This window comes from Medicago truncatula, chromosome 5 (genome assembly GCF_003473485.1).
Source record: "Medicago truncatula cultivar Jemalong A17 chromosome 5, MtrunA17r5.0-ANR, whole genome shotgun sequence".
NCBI lineage: Eukaryota > Viridiplantae > Streptophyta > Magnoliopsida > Fabales > Fabaceae > Medicago > Medicago truncatula.
In genome coordinates, this window is record NC_053046.1 from 29,455,795 (window position 1) to 29,481,584 (window position 25,790).

Consider the following 25,790-nt stretch of genomic DNA (forward strand, 5'->3'; position numbering starts at 1 on the left):
AAATAAAAAATAAAATTAGTTTTTTAATCCTTTTTTTATTTTTCTAGTTTGCCTCCCCCAATTACAAACTCTTTCCACCTTCAGTTCATCTTGCTCTAGACGAATAAAAAGGGAAAATCCAACAGCTTACATTATATCATCTTCTTTGTTGATTTTTTATTTTTAATTCTTTCTACCTTCATTCAACAGTTCATCTTCTCCGTTGACTATTTTATCCCTTGACAAATCCAATGAATCAAGCAAAATCCATCAGATCTGTCACCGGTAAGTGCTTATTTGTCAACGAACTCACAACCACAACATCCTATCTTCGATTTACAACACGAATCCGAATCGGTTTTGACAAATCTCCGAATCCGAATTCATTTTTTTTTTTTGTTAAATGAAGCTTGAAGAATGAAAAAGAAGGAAACAATAGGATTATAAGAATGAAGAAGCTTTTTTTTTTTTTCAGCAAGGAATAATGGAATGCAGAAGCTTGAATGACATAAGAACTTCTGGAAAATACAAACAAGTCAAGTGTGAAGAACAGCTGTCTAGGGGCAACACCACATAATTGCTCGAATTTTTTTAAAATTATCCAACACCACAACAAATAATAATTATTATGATTATTTGTTTAAAAATATTTACTAAGTTTCAAATTCCTACTATCTAAGTAACCAAAAAAAAATTCCTACTATCTAAATAATTTACGTACATAATTTAAAAAAATACTAATTACTTTAATATTGTGTATATAATTACCAATTGCTTTAATATTATGTAGTATATAATTACATATAAACAATCTAATTTAGGCCACCCATAATTAAATGTCAATGATTTTTGTTTTTAAGGAAAAAAATTTCTAATAACCCTGGGGTCAATTTAGTCCAAAAATACTATTTTATGTTTCTTAAGGAAAACAAGGATATATAATTATTTATGTTTTTCAGTGAATACACATTTTACTATTTTAGTCATTGAAATTACAAAAAGATTTGTTAGTTTATATACATCTGGTGGGGTCGGAATTATTCTTACACAATAACCAACAATAAGTTGCAACAATTACCACTTCTTCCATCTCAACCATCCAATTAAAATACTATTAAATCTATGGCTGTAAAGGATACTTTCCTATCACGGGAAAAAAGAGTTTGTTCCCATACTAAATGTCACCTCATTGTTTATATGTAATCATTGTCAAACTTTTATGCTTTTATTTTCTTAAAAATAAATTAGCCCATAATTACACGTTCACCACAGGCTACAACAATATACAACCAGAAAATGTTTTGACACAAAAGATGGTAAGGCTTGACATTGGTGATTATGTTAGTTAGATTGGCAAATGTGGTTGACAAAGGATAGAAAATGTAAAACAAAAGGTGAGTGGAATTATCTACAATGACTAAGGTAACCATTGATCATATACACTAAATAGAAATCCACATCAATCATTCATTATCCAATGTTGAGTCCCAATTTCTCCTTCCATTTTTTATGTTCCCCCCTCTCCAGTTTGTCTTCTGTTAAGGATTCATTACAGGTATCTGCTGCTGATTGAGAAAGATCAGCTGTCAAGATCTTGCCTCCTTTTAGTCATATAAGAACCAGATAAAACGTGCTTCATGCTAAGCTGAAATGTTAGAATTCCTTTATATAAACATTTCTATTCAAGAATAAGTTCATAGGATGATGAGGATCCACTTGATGAATCACTGTCATATGCAATTGCCTCTTTTGAAGATGATGGTAGTTCTTCATTTTGTATTGAGGATGAACCTATAAAAATTGACTATTAGTCCTCAAGCAATCATGTCAACAAGAAAGGAATTGATGAGGATAGATAAGTCAGCAAGATTAGAAATAAAAATATGAAATATGCCGTCAATTGATTTGTAGACAATTTTAATAATATTAGATTAGATTATGATATATATTATCCTCAATACTCTGCTCCGATCAGTAAAGTGATTTGAAAATTATTGAACTTCATGACCTATTTTGGCCTGCTTTTCTGTAGTTTTTCTTTAAGGGGATTTATTTACATCCACAACACCTAATGAATGTTAAGTAACCAAAAAGAAATAACATAGGAGTGACAAGAGAACAAACCTTTTTGTCCTTTAGAGTGGGGGGGCTTCTTATTGTCCCGCTTAAAAAGCTTTTTAGCTTTTATTATTGTGAGCTGCCTAGCAAAATGAGTGGTCTCTACCTCATTCTCACTCAAATCTCCATGACCTTCATTTTCTGCTTCATCTTTCTTTGGCTTAAGCAATTTCTTTGCCTTACGGCGTTGAGAGTTAAATATTCCTCTAACGGATGTTACAAATCCATCGCCTGCTCCATCAGTAGGACGCTTAGGCCAAGATGGTGAAAACTTATCAGGTTTTCCTGCATGGCCTTCAGTGTCGCTAAGATTAGCTTCACCTTCCGGAGCACCAGCTCCACTTGGCTGATTCTGACCTTTGTCTTTAAATTTCTTCCCCTACATGACCCATGAAAGTAAGACATTTAAATGAATTCATTATAAAAAGTTTAAGATTCTTACCACATAGGTCTAGGCAATTAGCATAGTTTGCATTTCTTGATTGGAAAAGGCGTTTTAAAGGAAATTGCAAAAACAGATTCACTCAAATTTGTTATAATGTCTTTGTAAATTTGCACTTTAAGAATAGCATGTCTACAATGGAAAATATCAGGGGCATACAGTTATTCTCACTAAGAACAACATTAAAAGAGAAAAGGATAGTTAAAGCTACTCATCACCTGCATGCCAGTCACAGACTTTAGGACTCCCCAAATGATGTGCTTCTTAACTCGTGAGAAGAGTCTTTGCCAGGTCCCGGTAAACTCGGCTCGGACAAATTGATCCATCAATAATTTCATATCGTTTACAACAAACCTTTGCCCTTCATACGTAATACACAATTCCACCTGCAATAATGTAGATATGAGTTGCCTGAAATTGGCACGATTTCAAGATAAACGATAAGAGAACTACTAATAAAACTAGCTAACAAGTGACAACTTCATCAAATGGTACAAAACTACTAAAAACCTGACTAATTTTGATGTTGTGAAATTCCATTATCTTTTTTGGCCTAGATCTCTTATCATCTTGTGGCTTAGCCACCTTCTTTTCTTCAAGAGATGATTGACCAGCTTTTACACCTTTCACATCTTTTGATTTATTCTTGGACACTTCATCTTTCTGCTCTGTTGAGCCAAATGGGCCATTTTCATCAGCTACAGATTCTGCCACAGTCTCTTCACATTCGGGGGTTGAACCAGCACCAGGAACTATTTTGACATTTTGTGCTTTGGATGTCTGCATGCATGTTACCAAACTTCTCATGGAAGATCTATCTTGCAAATTAGTCTATTATAAACTCAAAAAAGAAGAAAAACTCAGGGGAAAGAAGAGACTAAATTCCCGTATGAGGCTCTTAAATTCAACTTAAATCAAAAAAACAAATCATAAAAGTATTAGGAAACATGATAAACAACCCGAAGAAATCGCCCAAGACTCTAGCAAGATTATGAGATATTTTTCAAAAGGAATTCTATCAACACACAATTTATACTTGTTTTTCAACACCTTCCCTATTACTTGGAATCACTTCGTGATAATGAGGCTAACATGATATTTCGCCCACAGTATAAAATGCATTGAAAGAGGAGTGTCAATTAGTGTGCGGCTAACATTTTTTGTAACAGAGAACTTTCTGATATTCATTCAATACAATTCAGTTATTCCAATTTAGATGTACCTAACAATTCATAAAGTACTCACTTGTGTAGAACCAGAAGGCTGATTGGTTGCAGGAAAAAGCAATGCAGAAATGCCAGATTTGGATGAGGCCTCGGACTCTTTTGTCGACTGATTACTTGAAATGGAAGCTTCATGGGCTGATGAACCTTTCTTTACACGCCTTGCACCACCTGCGGTTGAGACCTTCCAAACTTCCTGCATAAACCACCATTACTTTAACATCATAAATCAGTGAACAGTTGTGGAAACAAGTCGCCGGGGGATTTGAAATTTTGAACCTACCTGCCGGCGTTGTGAATCTCGTTCTTCCTCTGGGAAGAAATATCCCCACATCATTCTGTACATTGTCTCTGTTAAATGGATCTTAAGTGGATATATGTCCACCTATAGTGTAAAGTAAGTTCATGTCAGGAAACAAAAGACACAAGTCATACATTCCAAGCTAAAATAGGTGACATTTTATAATGAACTCCCTTTCTTCTCATCAGATTACCAGTGCAATATGGTAGAATTTAGAGAAAATTAGTATTAAATTATTAACAATTGTGCGGGATGTACAGTTATTGCCACCGGTCAATGTCAGTGACAGTTACTCTGTTAATCATTTTATAACCTTTTCTTATTTACATATCTCAACAAGTTTATAAACCACCACATGCAGGTCATGCCTGTTAGACAAGAGAGAAATAGAGACGGAGGTTGGTAAAGATCTGAGGGAACATATTCATGCGACACATGCTTGTTTATCTACTAGTGGCCTATGCCTTGGGCTAGGAGAAGTCCTACATGGGATCTCAATCTCTGGCTTTTCCTTTTGTAAACACCAGCAGTTTCTATATTAATAATATCTCCCTCTTTGAGAAATTGTTTCTATCTTGATAAACTACGTTCAGTTTTTACTTTGAAGCAACTTGACAATCTGGACTATTTTTTGGAAATATGAGTTCAACACCTTTACGATGGCTCCTTAACATTATCACAAGGAAAGTACATCGGAGATCTTCTAGTGCCTGAGCTTGTATAGGTTGTTAAACTAAAAAAATCCTCAAAATCAGAGAACAAAAGTACATAATAATTTTGATACTAAATAATACGAAAAACCTACATTGGTCCAAATTTTAAGCAAAAAAAAACATCAAACAAAAATAAATAACAAAAACCTTAATTAAAAAAATTGAATGGATTCCATTGATCTGCTCCTAATCCTGATTTGAAGGAACAAAATAACCTCAAGGAAGCGCGCTTACTTGGAAAAGTTCAAAGGGAGAACTTCCATCCTTTGGAGCTCCCTGTCTCGCATCAACTCGAAGCATGACTTTACTAGAAAAAAAAAATGCAAAAGAAGAAAACATGCAATATCAATATATTGAGAAAATAAGGGAATAGAAAAACACACCACTCTTTATAACAATGGAAAAACCTACACATCAACCTAATAATTTTCTAATCAAAAGTAAAAAAATTAAAAGAAATCATTTTGTAAATATTATTCACTAGGAAAATATGTATACAGGTGATTTACAATTTACAAGCTTATGCCAATAAAGGGAAATAAATGCTAAATCTTCCCTAATGATATAAAATGATATAAAGCTATTATGTCCTAAAATAGTGTTATTTACATTATTCTACAACACTTAGAAAAACAAACCTCTCAAGCTAATGAATGGATATCACTTGGATCACACACACTTGGTTAATATGATCCTGAAATCACTTAGTTGACACACCCTTGGTTAATAAATCAACTGGCTGGTTCCTGGAAGGAACTTAAACTGTTCTCTCAAACCAAATTCTAACTTCTACTTAATAAATTGATGGTCGTGTCAAGGTGCTTAGGAATAAAAATTTACACTGGATGTAGATGGTTTGTGTTATTTGTGGATGATCATTCTAGATACCCTTAATATCATTCATATTATATTAGATTAACATAAGTTATTTCTTACTATCAGTTTAATCTTAAGATTAGATTTCATATTACTATAAATAATTATGATTTGAGTCTTTGTATTTCTAAAAATAGAGATTAGTGTTTAGTCTTTTGTATCAAGTCAATATCAAGCATATTTCACTATAATTATAGACATTTTTAATTCTCCCATCCTTTTATCTAAAATCCCATAACTTAGCCAAACAAATACCAAAAAATCAATCTAGAAACACCAGTAAATTCAAGAAAAGGGTCAGGAAAAATTACATACTTTACCCATTCATCTGGAGGCTTCCATGCTGACACAATCGTGTCAGATTTGGCATTGGGAAGACAGTTTTTGAAAACAATATATTTTGTTGTAAACTGAGAAATACCCACATCCTTATAATCCCGGTCGAAGTCATAGATCTAAGTGTTTGGTAATTAAACAGAATTAGTATATTATTACAATTTGATACAAAAAGTAAATGAATTAAAAAGTTAGAGAAGTATGACTATAAAGGAACCACTATATGCTCAGGCATAGGAAGGAGAAGAAAGAACAACAAAACAAACAAAAAAAACAATATTTTTTTCCTTTGTCTCATATAACATTCATAAATAAGAAATTTCCAGATTCAATAGTTTGGAAATGGTAGAAGAACACTATTTGAGGTGTTGCAAATGCTTTTGTCTAATAAAATAAAAAATGGCAAAAATTTGAGTTTTCAAGTAAGAAAGTATTAGAACCCAGCTGATAAAACTGAAGCCAGGCTCAGAATTGAGAATATTTGATGTTGGGGTAGCAGTTTATACTTTGTGCAAACAGCTTTTTTTAGTGGATTAAATAAATTTTAGAAGGAAATATGGTGAAAGGGTAGGATGATTTAGGCTTGCTAAATAATTCTTACCATGTCATTGATTTCGGCTTCAGCAAAGGATTTACCATCAAGAATCATGCTCCAAACAACTTTGTTAATTTGCAAAATTACGCGCATAGCATAGGAAGGGCTTTTGTTTTTCTCCTTCTCCATTAGCCGCACCTGTGCAGCTTTTTTCATAGCCATTCTTAACGAGGCATATGCTTCCTTCCTGGATTTCTTTGCACTTACAAGTTCTTTCTTCAGTCCTTGGACCTGCCAGGGTTTGACTCCTTTGATTACAAATGCACATTTGTCGTATTAAAACTATCATGTAACTGTAACTATAAGTAGAGAGCAAACATCAAAACAAGTTTGATCACAACAAGTATAGAAAAAAGGAAAAAGAACCAACAGGTATGTTCCTAATTTTAAAATTCCAAAATTATTCTTAATGAAATTTTTTAAATTATGTTATCTCTGTCTGTTATTTTTTACATGTCGATTTGTTGCTTGTTGCTTCTACGAAAGTTCTTGACTTCTTATTCTTGCCTACAGTTTTCTTTTTTCTTATCTGTGTCACGTATTTTCATGTTTACGTTGCTATATTTTATTTGTTTCCAATATTTTGTTTTTATGTATTACTCCTTCCATCCCAAATTATAAGACGTTTTGAACATTTCACACATATTAAGAAATGTAATTAACTCTATATTTGTTTTACAAATTTGTCCTTAATAAATGGTATGGGAAAGATATATTGAAAGAATAGAGAGTAATAAACAGTTAAGGTGTAATAGGAAAAGTAACATTAATGTTTCATTGGTATTGTAAAACGGTTTATAATTTAGGACAATTTTTTTTTCCAAAGCGACTTATAATTTGGGACGGAGGGAGAATATTCTACACTTATGTTGCTATGTCCTTTTTTCACAGCATGCATTATTTACAGTATACATTATTTGGAGTATAAATATATTATGTTGTATATTTACAACAACAAAGCATTATCCCACTAAGTGGGGTCGGCTAATATTCTATATTTACAGTATACATTTTTTGTGTTGTTTTTATGTATCCGAGTTTTTGTGTTTATTGAATTTTATATTTAATTTTTTGTGTTTTTTATGTATATTTAATTTTATATTTAATATTTACAACAACCAAGCCTTATCCCACTAAGCCTTATCTACCTCTTCCCTTTGTGAACCAAACATAGATGTTATTAAAGTTAAACTTTCTCCCCTCCCCTCTTTTGAACCAAAACATATACGAAATTAAAATCACTCCGTTGAACCATATAGAAAATTGTCAGTAGCTTAACTTCCTCAATTACACTCCTATTAGTGCTTGTACTCTAAACCCAGAATTCAATAATACTTCAAAATACATTTTACACACTACATACTATTTCCTTCTAAGAAAAACTTTCCTTTTATCATTGATTAGCATTAGATACAAGATTTTTAAGAACCACAACCAAGCTAGTATCGCTATGTAAAGTACTAGACTGATTAGTTTTTTGCAGATAGAATCAACTAAATTCAAAGAACAGGCATATATAGTTGGAATTAAACCATCCAGTTACATCATTTAAAGGATAAGTTTACAAAAAATGTTCCTTACCAGCATGGCTATTCCACCATATATCATCCACAAGTCTTGTTCCTTTTCTGGTTCCTTTCCGTTGGAAGTGTCACACCAAAACGACAACTTTTTCATATCATCAAGAAGCAAATTTTGTTCCCTCTCTTTCTTTTCGAGGTTGATTTTTGCAAGTTCCACCTCTTCAACACCATCAGGAACCACCTCATCTGCTTCCTCTTCGTCATTTTCATCATCTTCAACAGAAAGTGTCAGGCTACTTTTTGGAGGCCTAAGTTGTGAACAATAATACTTGGTTAATTTTAAGGATTCTTCGTATAGAGTAGAACATCTTGGATTTAAGTTTCTTGAAGGGAAAAAAGTAACTGCATCGAAGTAGTATTCATACAATTTAACTACTGGGATTATCTAAATTAAAACAAATCTTAATATATATGACTGATTACTAATTCACAGTTTGAACGATAAATTTAAATAGGAAACTATTGCAGTCAACAAACATCTAATAGTGCATTAGAAGGTATCCAAAATATTAAAAAAAAAAAAAAAAAGTTTAAATGTTTATAATTGTTGAGTTCCACATTAGAGGTGATGCAGTCTAAAAAGTGTTTACAAGTGGTGGGTATCCCTCATTTTACTAGTCGATTTTGTTAGGGGTGTGCATTGAGAGTCTTACATTAGATGTGATATGGCCTGAAAAAGTGTTTATAACATATAATGGTATTGAGAGTCTTACATGAGGGGTGGACATCTCTTACCTTACAATCTGGTTTTGTTGGGATGAGTTAGGCTCAACCCAAATTATAAGAATAACATATAAAGGTTACTGCTGACTACATGCTTTGAATATGCTAAATAACCAGCTTGATCCATCCATATATGACAGAAAATAAAGCAGACTCGTTAACCCTTGATAAGAAATCATAGTGATATTACCTATAGTCTTTTATGAACGACCAAATGCCAAACTTACATGGTCTTGTTAAATTTGATAAGAGTACTAAATAGTGTAAACATATATGTGTGCTTTCTGAAGGAAAACAGATAATAGTAGTTTTGTAATGTGCACATAGCAAAAGGGTTCATCCATACTTTGGAAGCCGTGCAAATAGAAGATTGTTTAACACATCCAACATGACTTGAAACTGGCGAGATGTCATTGTTGCTGTAATATTATGAGAATTGAACTTGAGCTCCTTCAAGGGTTTCACCTGCAGATGTGACATATGGATTTGAGTTTTGAACCAGGCTATTGACTACCATAGTCATTAAAAAGGACATCTAAAACAAATAAACATACTCTTTAGAAATATGCATATCAATTTTTCATAACCAATCAATTTAAATTTGGGTTCATCTTCTCCATCACCACTCAAAGCTTATTATTGTTTTAAATTTAAATTTAACTTGGTTTTAATTAAAAAAATTGACAAAGATGGTTTTTCATAATTAAAATTTACATAATATTTTTTTTTTGCTAAATACCTACTTGGATTTGCCACATGATGACTAAAATAACACATCAGCAATGTTTTGTTTTGTTTTCTTTGTAATGGCCACATAGGATTAAAAAAGATAAATGTCAAATCATTAAGTTAATTTAAGGAACCGATGGAGCAATTTTGCCGTTTTTTATTAAGCCCCCCTTAAACCTAATTCCCAAGAATCTCTTAAGATTTATGACAAATCCAATATTCCCCACTATTGATTGTTTTTTATGATTAGTCATAATTAGGATTACTCAATTGATTTTCGTTGATATAGTTTGCTTAGTTTCCTATTTTTCTATGCTTGAGCTTCTCTCTTCTATGTAAATTTGTATAGCCTTATTGTGAAATGCAAGTTATTCATTCTAAATTATTCAAGATGGGAACATAGTTCTTTGGTTCGTTCATCCATTTTCTTGCTTGGCTTTTCTTAAGGTTCAAGCTGCTATGAGCATTAACACATTGTTTAGTCACCCGATTTGCAAAACCATCACTGGAGTCGCCAACTTCTGGCACTGGATCCATCACCAGAACCTGCGCCACCACGTTAACCTCAAACGCTGTTGATCAGCCAAAGGCCAAAACAACGTCGCTGTAGCTGATCTCATGCACCAACACATTACATCACAGCCATGCAGCTCCTGCAATGCATGAGAGCCATGCGCCAAATTCACAGTAGTTTAGGATGACTTTTCTTCCTTTGTGTTCACTAACCTCTTCTTTTCCATTTTTAGCCCTATTTGCTGCTTGGTTAGATTTTTTACTGCCCTATTTTGGTTTTTGCGTGGCTGCTTTTTTCCTTTGGCATTAATGTGTGATGCCTCTCTATACTCACTTTTACTCACTCAAGGCTTATTATTGTTTGTAGTTTGATGGCAGTCTAACAAGTTTTACTCATCAGTCATTTTGGATCACTTTAGTAATTTTCTATTGTTTTTCTACCTTTTGTATTTTTAGCTGAATTAAGAGGAGGACATGCATCAGGGAGAACCTCAGACATCCCAACTAGGTTGGCACCCCTGAGAAACCCCCATCCTCTGCCGCCAACCTCATAAAATAAATATTATTAAACAAGTGGGATCTTGGTTTTCAGATTCTTGAGCTTTTGATTTTATAGCTAGTAACTCCTCACTCATCTATAACTTGTCACCTCCCAAAATACCTTACCACATTAAGTTTGCTAATGATTCTAAGTCGCATGCTACTAGTATTGGTCAAACTTCACCTCTTCAATCATTATCTCTAAACCCTATCTTGTTTGTACTGGATTCCGCTTTAACTTGATTTCAATTAGTCTACTTGCTTTCTCTGTCAATTGTTCCATAACATTTTTGACTCTTTATACTGGACAAAAGTACATGGTAAGAAATTGGAAAAAGATCTGAATCACAAGATCTCTATTACCTTCATCCATAATATGTACTGTTTCTGTATCTTTAGAACTCATTCATCATCATTGGGATAATCTAAGTCTGGATAAGTCAAAGTTGTTGGATCCTCATCTTTCACGCAAAAGATGTTCGAGTGTCTTTCCTAGCAGTGCCAATAAAATATTCATATCTTCTTTTCATATTTTCCATTCAAATGCAAGGGATTATAGTCATGTGCCTTCTAATTTCAGGATACAAGTACTATGTTAATTTCCTTGATGATCTCTCAAGATGCACTTGGATCATTTCTTGAAAGATTGTTCATGGTTATTTTATTCCTTTCAGACCTTTTTCTCAAAGGTAAAGACCAATTTGGGAAAACAATTCAAATATTGTGGAGTTACAATGCCAAAGAATGCTTTTCTACATTGTTCAACTCCTTAAGGTTTCTAATGGCAGCACATGTCAAATCTAGTTGTCCACACATGTCACGGAAGAACAGTGTCGCTAAACAGAAACATTGTCATTTACTTGATTCAACTCCAACCTTATTGATCAATATTCGTACACCTTTAAAATTTTGTGGTGACAAACATTATTCTCACTACCTGCTCATAGTTCTCTACAGTTACAGTGTCTATGAGTTTCATTGTTTTAGTATTACTCATTAACATCATAGTTTTGAAGCTTCAGAGAGCGATCTGGTGATTTAGTTTCAATCCATTCTCCCACTATGTTCCCAATCCTTCTGTTGGCTTACCTGGTACTCTTTGTAAAGGTAAATGGTTTACTTATAATCTATGTCTTATTTATAAATTTCAAGGTATTGAAGTGTCTTCTATATGCTATATCTCTATTCCTAAGATTGTTTAAGTAATTTCAACTTTTTGAAACCACCAAAAATCACAATACCATTCAGTAATTCAGTTCAGACAATAGGCTTCAACTTGCACGCAGTTCCAGATTTGAAAAAATATTACAAACTATGTTATTACTATTATTGAGAAAAAAGAAACTTACCTTCACTTCTGGAGTGCCCCCTTTGTGCCTTGTGAACTGAAAGTACATGTCACAGGGCATAAAAACTCTCTCAAGAAGTGCACCTGTACGCATTACTTTTGGAGAGCCTCTAATAATTTTTGGTAGCCACTGAACCCCAGCCCCTAGATCAACATCTGTTGGTGCTACATGCGCCTGCACATGCTCCAACATTACAGATATTTCCATTCTTTTCCATGCAATTTCAGGCTCGTATTGACTAGTATTTTCATCTGTTGTACCAAGTGCTTGCTCAATCATGTCATGGCCAACACGAAGAACTGAATGAAACGATTGGGCTAAAACGCGTCCACTTACAGCAGCAAGCAAAAACCTACCCTGTAATTTGTATACATGCATAATTGACACGGTCTTTTGTAAATTTCATATCTGGTCAGATTATTCCATAGTGAATATTAAGTGCGATAGAAAATATCAAAATGAGAAAGAACGTCAAAGCATATTTTCAGAGTGGATGTTGTATTTGATTGATACTGTTCTCTGATATATGAACCAATATGTATAGCAAAGGAAACACAAGATCGGTCACAATGGTTAGTTACAAATAGAAATCTGAAACTCCTAACTAATAGAAAGTAGAATTTATAGCAAAGCTGTTAGACAGTAACCCAAACATCACAAGCCAATAGGCAGAGAGCTAACTAAACAGAGAAGCTAGAGTTGTACGATACAACTTGAATGAAGCATGCTTTAACGTTGAAGTAGACTTTTGTAAAATTGTCGACAAATCCCAAATAACTGGTGACAGAATATAAATGGAATAAACAGAAACGTATTCCTAAGAAACAATATTTCAAATTTTATATATAAAATAAGAAATGTTATTATTAAAGAGTATAAACAGAGAAGTGCCGAAGCAGGGGGAGGACTTACAGAAGAACAGAGGTAAGAAAAAAATGAGGAGGATAAGATATGCTTCTTATAAAGAAACGAAAAAACTAAAAAGACAAACAAATTCATCAAAATAATAAGGCATTTTAACCCATTTATATGTAACGTTTGAAGTTAGAAGGAGGTGGACCCAGGTCATGTTAAAACAAATCAGCAGAAGTTAAAACTTCCATAATTACGGATGCTAGAAGTATTGTAACAAGGGTAAGCTCTACCTAAAATGAAAAAATATACTTTTTAAGCTTACATTTGCGCCCTCTGAGTGAAGATTAAATTGTGGTTCAATAACATTAACCATGAAGTGTCGAGTCCCCTCCTTCGAATCAGTCCCCTCCTTCGAATCGTCTGTATTTTCATATTTAGCTGGAAAATACACAAAAATAAAAAATAGAGGTTGAACAAACCTATCATTAAAAGTACTTAACAAAAATTGAGCTTAACAAAAAAGGCAAGCAGTGAAGATATTTGTTATGACAAGCATATTTACAAAATTTTATTTTTGTGTATATCACTAATCTCTGATCTGCATGTCCAAATTATTAGAAGTATACGAAATTTCTTAAACCATGTGACATACCAGATGGTAAGCTGTCCAGCTTAAGTGAATGTGATGGGAATGAAGGGATCTCTGAGGTACTGGCAGCCAGAGAAGAGGGGGAATCTGAGATGTTACCAGTAGGAAGGAATTTACTAACTTCATCTTGATTGGTTTCAACTCCTTCATCTTTATGGGTTTCAGCTCCATCATCTCTATGCGTTTCAGTTTCATCATCTTGATGGGTTTCACATGCCTCATCTTGACTAGTTTCAGTTCCATCTTGCTTGTTGTTGTTCTCGTATAATTTTCTCTGTGCATACTGCCGGGAAGGAGAAGGCTTGGCAGGTGCAAAAGCTTTGGATAGACCGCCAGCCCAGAAACAAATTGCATTTCTGTTTTCTATAGTCCACAAAAGCTTTAGACCATAGACAAACACACGCTGACAACTGTCGGCTATGACCACATTGTACCCATCATCCTCTATCACCACATTGTACCCATCATCACCGCTTGGGTCTGATTCCATATGCTCATCAGTTTCACTCTGTTTTTCACAGTTAGACTGTACATTCGTCTTCTCAAAATTTCTTCTTCCGGCTTCATGCCAGGCTAATAACCGATCAGGATCAGCCTTTGCAGACTGTTTTCGTATGGTAAAGTAATCACAAGAAAACAGAAATCCATCATCGTTATTTTTCTGTGTAAAATAACCCTTTTCAGAGAAAGTTTTCTCCTCGGATGCAGATTGTGAGTTTTTTGGCATCACATTAATTGATTTAGCAACATTTCCGTACTCTTCTTTAATTAGGAAACCCTTGGGCATATAAAGGTCGATACCTTGGTAAACAAGATCAAGAAGGTCACGTTTGCTTTCAAAAGTATAATGTTGGCTGCCCCTACTAAAACATAGTTCAAGCTTCAGCTTTGTCATCATTAAGGTCAGTCCTTTAGCTGGATCATCATCATGTAAAGGCATGTTCTTAATACAGATTGGTGTGCAATCAAGACGCAACATAAATTCGGTCATCACTCTATCAAGTGAAAGATTGCCTGATCTGATAAGTCTTGGAACTCCAAAACGAGGCCATCGTGAGAAGGAGCGCAGTTTATGTGGAGGAAGAAAGTTCAAGTTCCAGAATCTTATAATCCATGCTAGATCATAAGCACCGAATTTCAATGTTGGAGAAGCAGGTGAATCATTCTGACAAATTTTAAGAGGATGAGGTACATTAACATCTCCTTCTATACTATCTCTTGCTGTGGACGATGGATGTTTTTTTTCTGACAAAGGAAGACCGGATCCAAAAGAGATGTTCCATCGAAGGGAAAGAGAAGTGGATCTGAAGGGATCAAATACTATTTCACGAGATTTCCCTTCAATTGGAAGTGCAAATAAATAATGGTTCAAGGGTTTTCCAGAGTCACAATCCCAGTCCATTGTAACTTCAACTGTAAAGACTGGGGCTTCCAAAAATGAACCAGAGACGCCAGCTGGAATTTTAGAACCACGTTTGTTTGCCAAACTTTCCAAACTACTCAAAAAAATCTTGAAATCTTTGGAAGAAAGTAAAATACGACCATCTGACTGGTGAATTTCCATAGAGCTAGTCACAATTTGAAGTTTATCAAGATTTTCATATGGATCTGTAGTAGCCAAAATATTAAATCTAGTTTCAGAAAATAATAAGGAAGTTCTTCCATGAATGTAATTTCTCATATCATCCCACCATGGCAAACTCTTCTCCTTTTTCGGTGGCAGAATAAGTGGGCCAGGATTCCTAATACTTAGATTAGCCCTCCGCATCACCACGGTGAAAGCATAGCTCAGATCCGTTAAAACTGGTTCAAAACCCACCCCAAATGACACTTCGCCTCTCTGAAAATGTATTGGTAAATCTAAGAATGTCTTCATTGGTGGTGTCGTACCAGTAGCTGATCGAAGCATGCACACCTTTCTCCATTGCCCAACATAGACATCTTGAAGTATTTGGGGTTGAAAGCTAGTTGCCTAATTGAAATAAATAAAAGAATAATGACCAAGAAATGTCAGCAGGTTGAACATCATGTAGTTAATCCCTTATATAAAGTAAAACAAACAAATATGAAATTCAGTTTGATTAACAGCCACTTCTTTATTCATGTGGACATCTACAACACAATTAATAATTTACTGGGTCCCTTAAAGATCATGTTTTTATGTTAACAGGACCTTCATAAGGATATGCAGAAAAATTAACGCAAGTCCTAATGGCATAGGCTGATTTCTGTATTTGGCCGGGTTCTGTTAGTTGAAGATATTAGAGTAACTGGTGGATCATAATTTGCAGAGATATGCTATACAGAGATAGTAAATCATTATTGACAGTTGAGAAATTTCTCTAGGAAGGACAGATCTCGAGCCCTTGAAATACTGAGAGGAATAGCAACAGTTTGTATTCGTCCTTCCTAACATGGGTTCATGGATGATCTGTGGCCAAGAGATAAAATCATCTCTTTTCTAATTTTCTTCTTCTAAATCTAAACTAGTATCTATCAAATATGCAATCAAAATAAATAAGTATGAACATATAGAACGACGAAAGAAATTATGATTTTCAATATTACCTGCTGAGCCAACACAAGACAGCCTTTACATTTGCCAGAACTTCCAGCAAAAAGAGGAAATGTATAATTTCGAAGCTGAACCACAAGAGAACTCATATTTAAGAGAATATTTGCCCCATACAATCGGGAAAATGGTATATCGCACTCAAGACAAACAGGGTCAAGTTTCCTCAGAAACTCAATCATCCCAGCATCTCCACCATCAATTTTTGTCAAGCTTAGATCCAAGTCTGATACAGATATCGAAAAAAGAGAAGACCTTGAAGCACTAGGTTTGAAACCAGCTTGAAAGCCATCCTTACAAGCACCTGAGCCTTCAGAAAACACTATCTTCTGGCATGCCTCGTAATATGATCGGAATGACCGTTTATATATTTCTTCTCGCATGGATTCAATAATTGAGGAATTATTTACATCAACCTCAACATCATTAAAATAAAGTTTTCCCTCTTTAGAAGAATTATTTAAGTCATCAGAAGTTTTTGGATCTTGCTTGGCCTTCGATATAAATTCATCTAGAAAGTTTAACCGGACAACTAATTCACCAGCTTCCTTCTTCAACATCTTGTAGTGTTCATCAAGCCATCCTTGGATTGGTTCCTCTTCAATGTCGGCAGTTAACTTGCGTAAGAAAAACTTTATGCATCCAAATTTTGATGAACTAGGTTTTTTGGCCTTAGAACTGTCCTTTTTCACAGGAAAAATCAAATTAGTTTTTGCTGCCACAATAAGCTTTAACGCTCGCAACATATCCTCAAGAGCATCATCAATAGCACGCAATTCCAATCTGTATGGCAAACAAATGTAGACATAGAGACCTTGAATTACCCAGTCCCATGTTGTGGCTGCAGGTCCCTTTGCATCAGATGCACTAGCAGATATGCTAGGAATTCGTGAAATTTGCATCCTACTACTCTTCAAGATTCTGGCCCCATTAAAATTGATCATTAGTCCTTCAAATAGCACTCCTATACTAGCATTCTCAGAGAAAATTGACTGCACTTGAACCATAGCTTCAACTCCATCTCCTAGCCCAGCAGATATATTCAACATTTCAACATCAACAGCAAAAATAGAACCTTTCTTCTTATCAAGATTCCGTGATTCCGTGGTAGCTTCATTTTTTGAATTGGTATTTCTTACATTAGATGAATCTTCCACATGTTCATTACCACATTCCTCAAGCTTCTTATTGTGTACAATTAGTTTCATCTGGAGAACAAGTTCAATTAGTGATAGATGAACATCAGGCTCCCACCTCATTGTAATGTCAGTAGCACTGAAAAGAGAACAAGCTGCATTCTCTTTGACGCCCCCTAAGCGTTTCACAAATTTAGTATTTTGCATATCAAATAATGCCACCTTTGTCATTGGCCTATTTTCTTCCACATATTCCTGATAGATAGATCTGGCTGTTACAAGTTCTATCTGTGTAGACTGTTTCACCTTGTTTACAGATAACGTGATTTGAATGATTTCAAGAGAGATACAGTACTTTAGTTTTCGGTAGTCATCAGAAACAGTGGACACTATCTTTGCATTGCGTGGGGTACCGTCTTCCGACACATCTATTATAACTCTGCCACCCTGTGAACCGTAATTAACTCGTTTGGGATCTAGAACAACTGTATTTTCCAATCCAGTCTCCCCCAATATATATACTGAACATTGTACAAGACTGCATTTCAACATTTGAGTTCCCTTACCCGATGTTTTTGATGAACGCCCTCGGCTTTGAGTTGATTTTTTCTTCGAAGATATGCTTTTCATTAAAGCTTGAAAGGATATCGCTGCTGATATTAATGATTCTAAACGCTTGAAAGTTAGATAAATTCCCATGCTAGTAACATCAACTGATAAACCTAGCATACACCTTGGACCATCTTCTTCAGACGATTTCATGTCCTTTTTGCCCCAATCCAAACTAACCTTTGTAATGTAAATAATGGAGCCAAAATCTGATTCCACACCAAAAATGGTTTCTTTCAAGAATTCTTTATTTTCATCAGCCAGCTGGAGATTGAATTCACCAAGCTCAAAGTGTACAGAGGTCCCCATATTTGAAATGTTTTTTGCAAAGAGATGTGGTGATTGTAAGCAACCCTGGAGTTGGAAAGCAGAGTAAAATATTAGAAATATAATGACTTTACAAAAAAAATTAGTGTCAAGCGTACCAAACAAACCACCTGTTGGAGTATTAGACAGCATATTTAATATGTAAATAACAATTACTAGTGTTGAATAAGAGAAAACAAGAGATGAGAATGAGATGGTGAAACTGTATTCAACTACACCACGGGTCGGTTTTATATAAACTCAAGGAAAAAAATAAAAAATATGTATAGGAGATATTAATCCTACTTCCAAGATATGACCAACCACACAAAAACGTAATTCTTGCAGTAAATGTTTTAATCACACAAGCTCAATTGTAGCATGAGCCATAGCTCGATACTCGGCTTCTGCACTTCACCGAGCAACAAGTGTCTTCTTTTTTTGCTCTTCCATGAACATTATCCACTGTCTTCTTCTTCTTCTTCTTCTTCTTCTTCTCTCTCTCTCTCTCTCTCTCTACCCTCTCTTCTCTCTCCCTCTCTTCTATTTACATTCATAAACATTAACATATTTATATATACTATGTTATAGGTCCTTAAACTGTTTGTGAATTTCTAAGAATGTCTCTAAACTGAAAATATTATAATCAAGTCCTAAACATTTTTTATAATCAGATCCTTCTATTGCAGTTTAACTAACAGTTGACTAATGCAAGTTTAACAGAAAGACACAATCACAAAAAATTCTAAGGGCTTAGTTATAAAAAAAAAATATTAGTTTAGACTTCAGAGACATATATAAAAAATCATAAACAGTTTAGGGACCAAAAGAGTAGTTAAACATCTAAGTTTCAATTGAACTTTTAAATTTATATCAATCACAAACTGCACAATATTTAACATAAACTAGAACCAAAATTATTTTGCAATGTGCACGGCATGGCTTGTGATGCAAGTTTTTGTTCATAAAACACTGACAAGTTTTATACATATATAAATATACACGCACACAAATACTTACACGATACACCGGAAAACCAGCCATATTATAAAGCATGATTGTCATCTCAGGAGTTGAAAATTTACATGTCCATGTGATTGTCTTGTTATCATTTGATTTTGGTTTTGCAACCGAAGCTTCCTCTCGAAGTACAACTTTTTTCTTTTTGGAGGAGTGGATGAGCAACCAAGGCTTCAATCTGCTCAAAATTATGTTGCATTGTGAACGTCCAAGCTTGATTTCGATTTCAGCTCTAAGAAGTGAGATTGACTGGAGGAAAGCACCCAAATAAAAAAAACAAATAAGTTTCTACGGACAATTCATAGTCCAATAATCAAGACCGAATGGACAATCTCCCCCGATGCCAATTTTGGTGGGCTAGTTTAGCTTCTTCAAAAAAAAAAAAACAGAGAGAGACCAAATGGACAATATAATAAAATAGTTCAACTAAATAAATGGCTTAGGAATATTTTCCTCTATTCAGGCTTCTTTCCACTTGAATAATTTCAAGTGAATAATAACATGTATATCACAATGAGGTTGTAGAAGTTTATATACGAGAAAATCTCTCAAGAAAGGAAAAATATGAAAACTAAAGAAATTATATCAATGATAATAAATAGAGAATAATGATATATATGACTATAATCAACATGTCCTAAGCAATCTTGTAAAATATTCACTACTGCTTTGAATACCTATGGAACTGCCAATACAATAAAAAAAAAAATTGGTACATTTTTTAACACCCAACATAAGGATCATCAGGATGTCATGGTTCACATCCAAAAATATATCGAAGGAACCCTACCACAGGACTTATGTTAAGGATCACTTGTTTTCTTTTAATAGTCAAAAAATGGATGGGTATGTAATCATTGAGGGTGATATGATATCCTGAAAGACTACAAAATTAAATACGATCACAAGATCAAATGTCAAAGCAGAATATTGAGCCTTGCCTTTAACTGCTTGAAAACTCATTTGGTTAGATTAGTTACCCACACAGCTTCAATTTGGGAGATTATGACAATTATGCTTGTTTTCTATAATCAATCTACATTCATATTTCATATGGCATTGCCTTTGTCTGTTAAATAATAAATAAGTAGATGTCTAGAATAAGGGTTGGGCCTAACCCTTACAAAACAGGTTTGTAAGGTGAGAACTGTGCAAGCTTTATAAACACTACGTAGGCCATATATCTATTCCATGCGGGACCAAATCCATCCCTTCACACCAGACACAGTGAAGGTGTTGGAGACTGCAATGAAGCCCAAATTCAGTAATTAGGAGAGAATCGCACTGAAGGAAAAATACTAATAATGACTTGTTGGAGATCTTTCAGTTCACTTGTATTCTTCCGCTGCTCTGCAGTGACTTTTTTTATAAAATTCCTTATTCATCAATTTAGTGAATTGAATCTGGAGTGAGTTCTAGGTGCTTGGACCAATGACTACCTTTCATGGCTTTAATAGAAGTGAATAGACTATATTTCTCTGTCAAGTGCACTTAATGCTACAATAGAAACAAATCATAGTTGGATGATAAGGAATCATTCAGTAGAAGCAAACAGGGGGAGGCCAGATACAAATACGATACAAATAAGCCCAAGTTCCCAAGGTCTAGTGAACACTAAGATACAAATAATTTAGATGCAAAGCTGCTGTATGTTGATTTCAAGCAACTTACCTGAACTGGGACATACACAAAGGAGACCAGATTCACCTTTGTTATCTCCAGGATGGAAGCGTCAGCTTCTCTAAGAAGCTATAATTTCAATGGGTACAAAATAAAATTTGTCAGCAAGAATTAAACTTGAAAAGGGGAAATCTTAAAACAAGAGCTTCAATAGATCAACGAACACACTATACATGAATTTCTCTGAACTCCAGTTTAATATGAAGTCGTGCACTCTCCCCAATATCCTTGTTGGAGCGTGATTTGATGCTGTTAAATTGGATACCAGTGATGTAATTTTCAACAGAAAGACCATATTCGCAATGCTCAAAACTCACATTCAGCTTTGGTAGATTGAAGCCAACCTATCAATACCAAGTATCATTCCACAGCTGAAATTAATACTAATTGATAAATTTGAATAGGCTTTTGGTTAAATATATTCAGGAAAATATAACACAGATTGTCCAATTAAGCACCACAGAAGGAAAACACTTTGATTAGGATCTTGGGCTTCTAAGTTAAATTACCCAAAGTTTTAGTCAAAAAAAAAGTTAAATTACCCAAATAAAACCAAAAATACCAATAGCACAATCTTGATATTCAGAGAGGTTCACAAGAATGTCTATTCCCAAAGTAAGATGCCAGTGTTCTGAAGAAATCGAAAGCTCCTTGAAAAACTAAAATTGTCAACAAGGCACCCAAAGTCCAATGTAACATGCAAATTGGTTAAAATTGGGTAAAGGTTGTGACAAAAACACATGACCACCCATTCACAGGGCAACAACATTACCATTGCTCTAAGCCTCAGGAAGTATATATGATGGTTAGAAAAGCTAATTAAGTTTAAATTTCAAACCTTCTCAGGAAACAAAGAACTGTAGCGTGCTAGTTTTTCTTCCTTCGTTAAAGACGGTTTTGTGCTCGTATGATCAACATTTGACCCTATACTTCTATCAGAGACAGATGGAGATTCTGATGACCTCTTTCTTTTTACAACCAACCGCTCATTCAAATTCACAGTAACTTCGCCACAGGATATATCTACATTCTTAATAACAATACCCACTTCCCTGTCCAAAAAGAAGAGACAAAGCACAACTTAGAAGCCATAGAAGAATAAAAAATGAAATCCAGGAAAGAGTAAGAGTATCTAAGTCAAGTAACCCTACTGCAACATGGCATAAAACAAAGAACAAAATAAAAATCCGTTGAAAATTGAAACTCAAGAATGTCTAGAGAAACTGCAAAAAGGAAACCAAGTACAATAAAAAGAGGCCTGTTTTAAGGGCAAATCAACAGATAATCTGATATAAATATAAAAATTAAGATGCAAGTTCCGCTTGACAGATCCCTTGACTTGAAAAATCCAGAGGTACACATCAAGTGCCTTCAGAATTGTGAACTAAACCAAAATAAAGTAATAGTTGATTTGGAACTTTCATACTTGGGTTCAGAGACCATGCAATATTTGTCAAACTAAAAGCCTCTTTCCACTAGTTCAGTTCACAATAAAGAGGTGCACCATGTGTATACTGGAATCTCCCATTATAGTTGAAGTTTCTCCCGTAAAATCACTAACTGCTTTGAGTCATAAGGTTTACACCATACATACAGCTTGTCAGTTTGTGAACATTTCGCATACAGGTCCATTTCCTCTTCAACAAAGACTCAACAAGTGCAAATTAGCATTATAAAAAATGTATAATTGGAAGAAAAATACCTATAATGACCAAATTCACATGAAACGGAGAATTTTTCACAGATAAAAGGAGCAGAAGACTTTTCTCTAGGAGCAACAGATGCCTGGCTAGAAACACTGCATCCTCCACCATTGAATTTCAATAATAGATCACGACTGACTTGAGGATCACCAATGTGAACTACAATGGGTAATATCTGTACACTAACAAGCAAATTTGACTCTGGTCCACCACCTTTAGATATATCAACATTCAACTTCCCGATCCCAACACTACTTTTAGGTGTCTGCAACAATCAAAATACTCTCAGGGACCCAGAGAAGATTTTTTAACAGTATCCCAGTACCACTAGGAACAATTTTTTTTAAAAAGATCCCACTAGCCACAAAAACAAAATAAATACAAACTAATGTCAAAATATAAGTACATATGTTGCATTATACTATGTGTTCTCACAATAATCAATACATTTGAAAAACTTTCTAATCTATTATTACATATCATTGAGTATTTGTGCAATTGTCAAACAGTATTTATGTTTAAATTGTGACAAATTTTTGCTTCATTTTCTCTGTTAGGACAGATTTGCTTCCCATAATACAGCCCTATTTTAGGCAGGTAGCTATTTCCCCAAGTCTGTATAATGTAAGTTACCTCTGCACAATTGTAATAATTGAGATAAGAGGAAATTGTATTTCTGATTAATGATTCTGTAGAAAATGTTCGGAGTTTATATATAGATACAAGGCGAGCCTTAAATCAAGCCAAATCTAAAGATATGATCCTAACTTCCTATTCACCATTCTACAGCAAATATCCTAGGATAGACTATCACAATAAATACGAATTCAATATCATACAAATTTCCATATCTCAACAGTAATTGTACAATAATACAAAGTAAAACATGCTTCCAAATAGGGACAATGATAGCAAAAATAACAGTATTAAAAATCAGCATGTTTCTCCACACAAGATGAAAATTACAATGATATAGAGATTCATACCTTTACAACTAGCCCTGTCAAAGAAAAAGATAAATATCTTGCAATATTGACAATAGTCTTCCATTTTCCCTTTCCTAAAGAACGAGTTTTGGATTTCTGAGTTTTCTTCTTCGCATGGCTTTTATTTGCAGGGCTTTTATTTGTAGGCCTCGTAACAACTTCTAAGTCGCATATTAATAGTTGCAATTTTGGATTCCAAGAACGAGAATCCACACCAGGTTCGACAGAGGAATGGCATAAGCTGAGTTTAATTTCACCAATAGATACAGATTCAGTAGGACCCTGTACATGTCATAAATCAACAGAATACATTGCCATGGAATCTTAGAGACACAAATATGGAAGTTCACTAGAATAAAAGCAAAGAATTTGACTGTGATATATAGAATGGGTGTATTAAGAAAACCAGATCAGTTGAACTAAGTTCCAGTACCATAGGTTTCAGAAACTGAGGGAAAATTTTCATTAGCCCATTTAGGTAATTAGTCAAAGGCAGTTATTATTCCCTAAAAGCTTATATGGTGGGACTCAGTGGTATCAAGTTGCTCTATTGTGAAATGTGTAGATAATCTCAAGGGGAAGATTTGGTCATGCAATCAATGAGTGAATTTTATTATATCCAGCTTTGGGCTGAATGTGCCATACTAAACTTTGAAATGAAGCAGTGAGTAAAGGCAAAGAAAAACCTTTTTAAATTTCACAACCACATCTCGTAAACTGTTGCATCCACCAACACAAAATCCAACAGATGCAGACAAAATACGACTCAAAATCCAAGACAGCAATGCGTGAAAAAATCTGTAATGTACAATCAGAGTCAAGTAACAGGATTAGTCCGGGTCCAATATGATTTCTAGATACCGAGGATCTACACAAAGAATCAACATTGTTCAAACACCACAAGTCTTCAAAGCACAAAACACTAATTTGAATAAAAACAAAGTAAAGGCAACATAACATAACATTAAATCATAAAGCATAGTATCTATGAAACAGAGAAACACGACACGGACACTGACACATGTCAGACACCAGACACGTCTTCGATCAGAAGTGTCAGTGCTATAGAGCTTGTCAGTTACGTTTTTATTAATAGCAGTAGCCTATAAAATGCAAACCATCTAAGTACAATTATGCACATATTTAACATTTGGAAAATCATTCTTTTTTCGCTGTCAAGTAAACTTGTCCACTATTGCAATATGATTTGACAGAAACTGAAAGTTAAACTAATTGGAGTTAGCGTCCTTATAGGGAGTTAGTGTCCAAATTTTCCACTTTCAAAATTTGTTGTCGAATTACATCCCACTGATGATTCGTGTCGCTTTTTTTTTTTTTTGTTCACACTTAAAATGATGATAGCATACCATACTATAAAGCACATACTCAAACACGGACACCACCTACACATCAATACCAATAGTAATTTAAGAAAATAACATATTTCAATGTAATCACATGTCAGACACTAATGCTTGTCGGATACTAGACACGCCTTCGATCTACTACTCTTCACTCACACTCACTCAACAATCCAATAACACATTTATAATTCAAATTTCAAATTGATTTCAACCTAAAAACTAAAACAAACATATAAATTCCAATTCAATCAACTAATACTTGATTTAATCACAAAAAAACAATACTAAAATCATAGCTGGAATTGAACACTTACATGAATGTGAACGCAACTGCAATACACAAAAACAAGAAGAGAAAGAGAAAATTAAAGGCAAAAGGTTCCATATTCGAAGGAGAAAATGAAAAGACGAACACGATTTGGATTTGAATTTGTATTCATGTAACTTGGTTGTGGATTGAATCAGAAGAAGAAGAATTGAGAAATTGAAACGGGAGAAGAAAAATCATGAATGAATGGATCCAAAAGGTTCGGTTTGTGATTGAGAATGAGAATGAAGATCCGTTCCGTGAGGTGCGTGTGCTCGGTGATTGATTTGAAGGAATGCCATGCCACTGGTAATGGCGCTAGTGTAACGGAAACTGATTCTCTGTCTTTCACGCGGGAAACCCACAGTTACTTTCGCTTAGTATAATCCGTTGGATGCATCATGCGTTATACAAAGCTTTTTTACACAATCAAATTCATTATTTTAATTTAGGGTTAAATATGTTTTTGGTCCCTATAAATATATCAACTTTTCGTTTTAGTCCCTCTAAAATTTTCCTTCGATTTTTAGTTCCTATAAAATTTTTAATCTTCACTTTTAGTCCCTCTTTTAAAGTAAACTCA

The 25,790-nt window shown here is 34.3% G+C and overlaps 1 protein-coding gene across 4 annotated transcripts; it reads right to left on the reverse strand.

The window, feature by feature from the left end:
- Positions 1-1,185: 1,185 nt before the first annotated feature.
- On the reverse strand, positions 1,186-25,518 carry LOC11427419 (protein SABRE). 4 transcript variants are annotated; one of them, XM_024784112.2, is made up of 23 exons: positions 25,215-25,515; positions 24,223-24,334; positions 23,537-23,818; positions 22,550-22,815; positions 21,686-21,899; positions 21,021-21,191; positions 20,839-20,916; positions 19,168-19,416; positions 16,093-18,195; positions 13,528-15,496; positions 13,198-13,313; positions 12,021-12,377; positions 9,236-9,354; positions 8,165-8,414; positions 6,590-6,814; positions 5,968-6,107; positions 5,011-5,083; positions 4,046-4,147; positions 3,785-3,958; positions 3,050-3,319; positions 2,758-2,925; positions 2,104-2,476; positions 1,186-1,770 (listed from the first exon to the last, which is right to left on the reverse strand). In XM_024784112.2, the coding sequence occupies exons 1-23, from the start codon at positions 25,283-25,285 to the stop codon at positions 1,658-1,660; spliced, it is 7,995 nt and encodes a 2,664-aa protein (XP_024639880.1). In that variant the 5' UTR covers positions 25,286-25,515; the 3' UTR covers positions 1,186-1,657. The 4 variants fall into 4 exon arrangements, 2 of the variants coding, with proteins under 2 accessions (XP_024639880.1, XP_024639881.1); XR_003012321.2 differs by lacking the exons at positions 1,186-1,770; positions 2,104-2,476; positions 2,758-2,925; positions 3,050-3,319; positions 3,785-3,958 and having other exon boundaries at positions 5,011-5,078; positions 25,215-25,518; XR_003012320.2 differs by lacking the exons at positions 1,186-1,770; positions 2,104-2,476; positions 2,758-2,925; positions 3,050-3,319; positions 3,785-3,958 and having other exon boundaries at positions 4,048-4,147; positions 4,924-5,083; positions 25,215-25,518.
- Between the last annotated feature and the right edge of the window lie 272 nt (positions 25,519-25,790).

What these genes read in the sequence shown, in the direction of transcription:
- LOC11427419 (XM_024784112.2), bottom strand. Translation starts at nt 25,285, where the DNA reads ATGGAACCTTTTGCCTTTAATTTTCTCTTTCTCTTCTTGTTTTTGTGT. An exon ending in GTTCTTTGTTTCCTGAGAAG is followed by an intron (nt 21,192 to 21,685) that starts GTTTGAAATTTA and finishes TGGTATTGATAG; the next exon opens with GTTGGCTTCAATCTACCAAA. An exon ending in GAGATTCACAACGCCGGCAG is followed by an intron (nt 3,959 to 4,045) that starts GTAGGTTCAAAA and finishes TGGTTTATGCAG; the next exon opens with GAAGTTTGGAAGGTCTCAAC.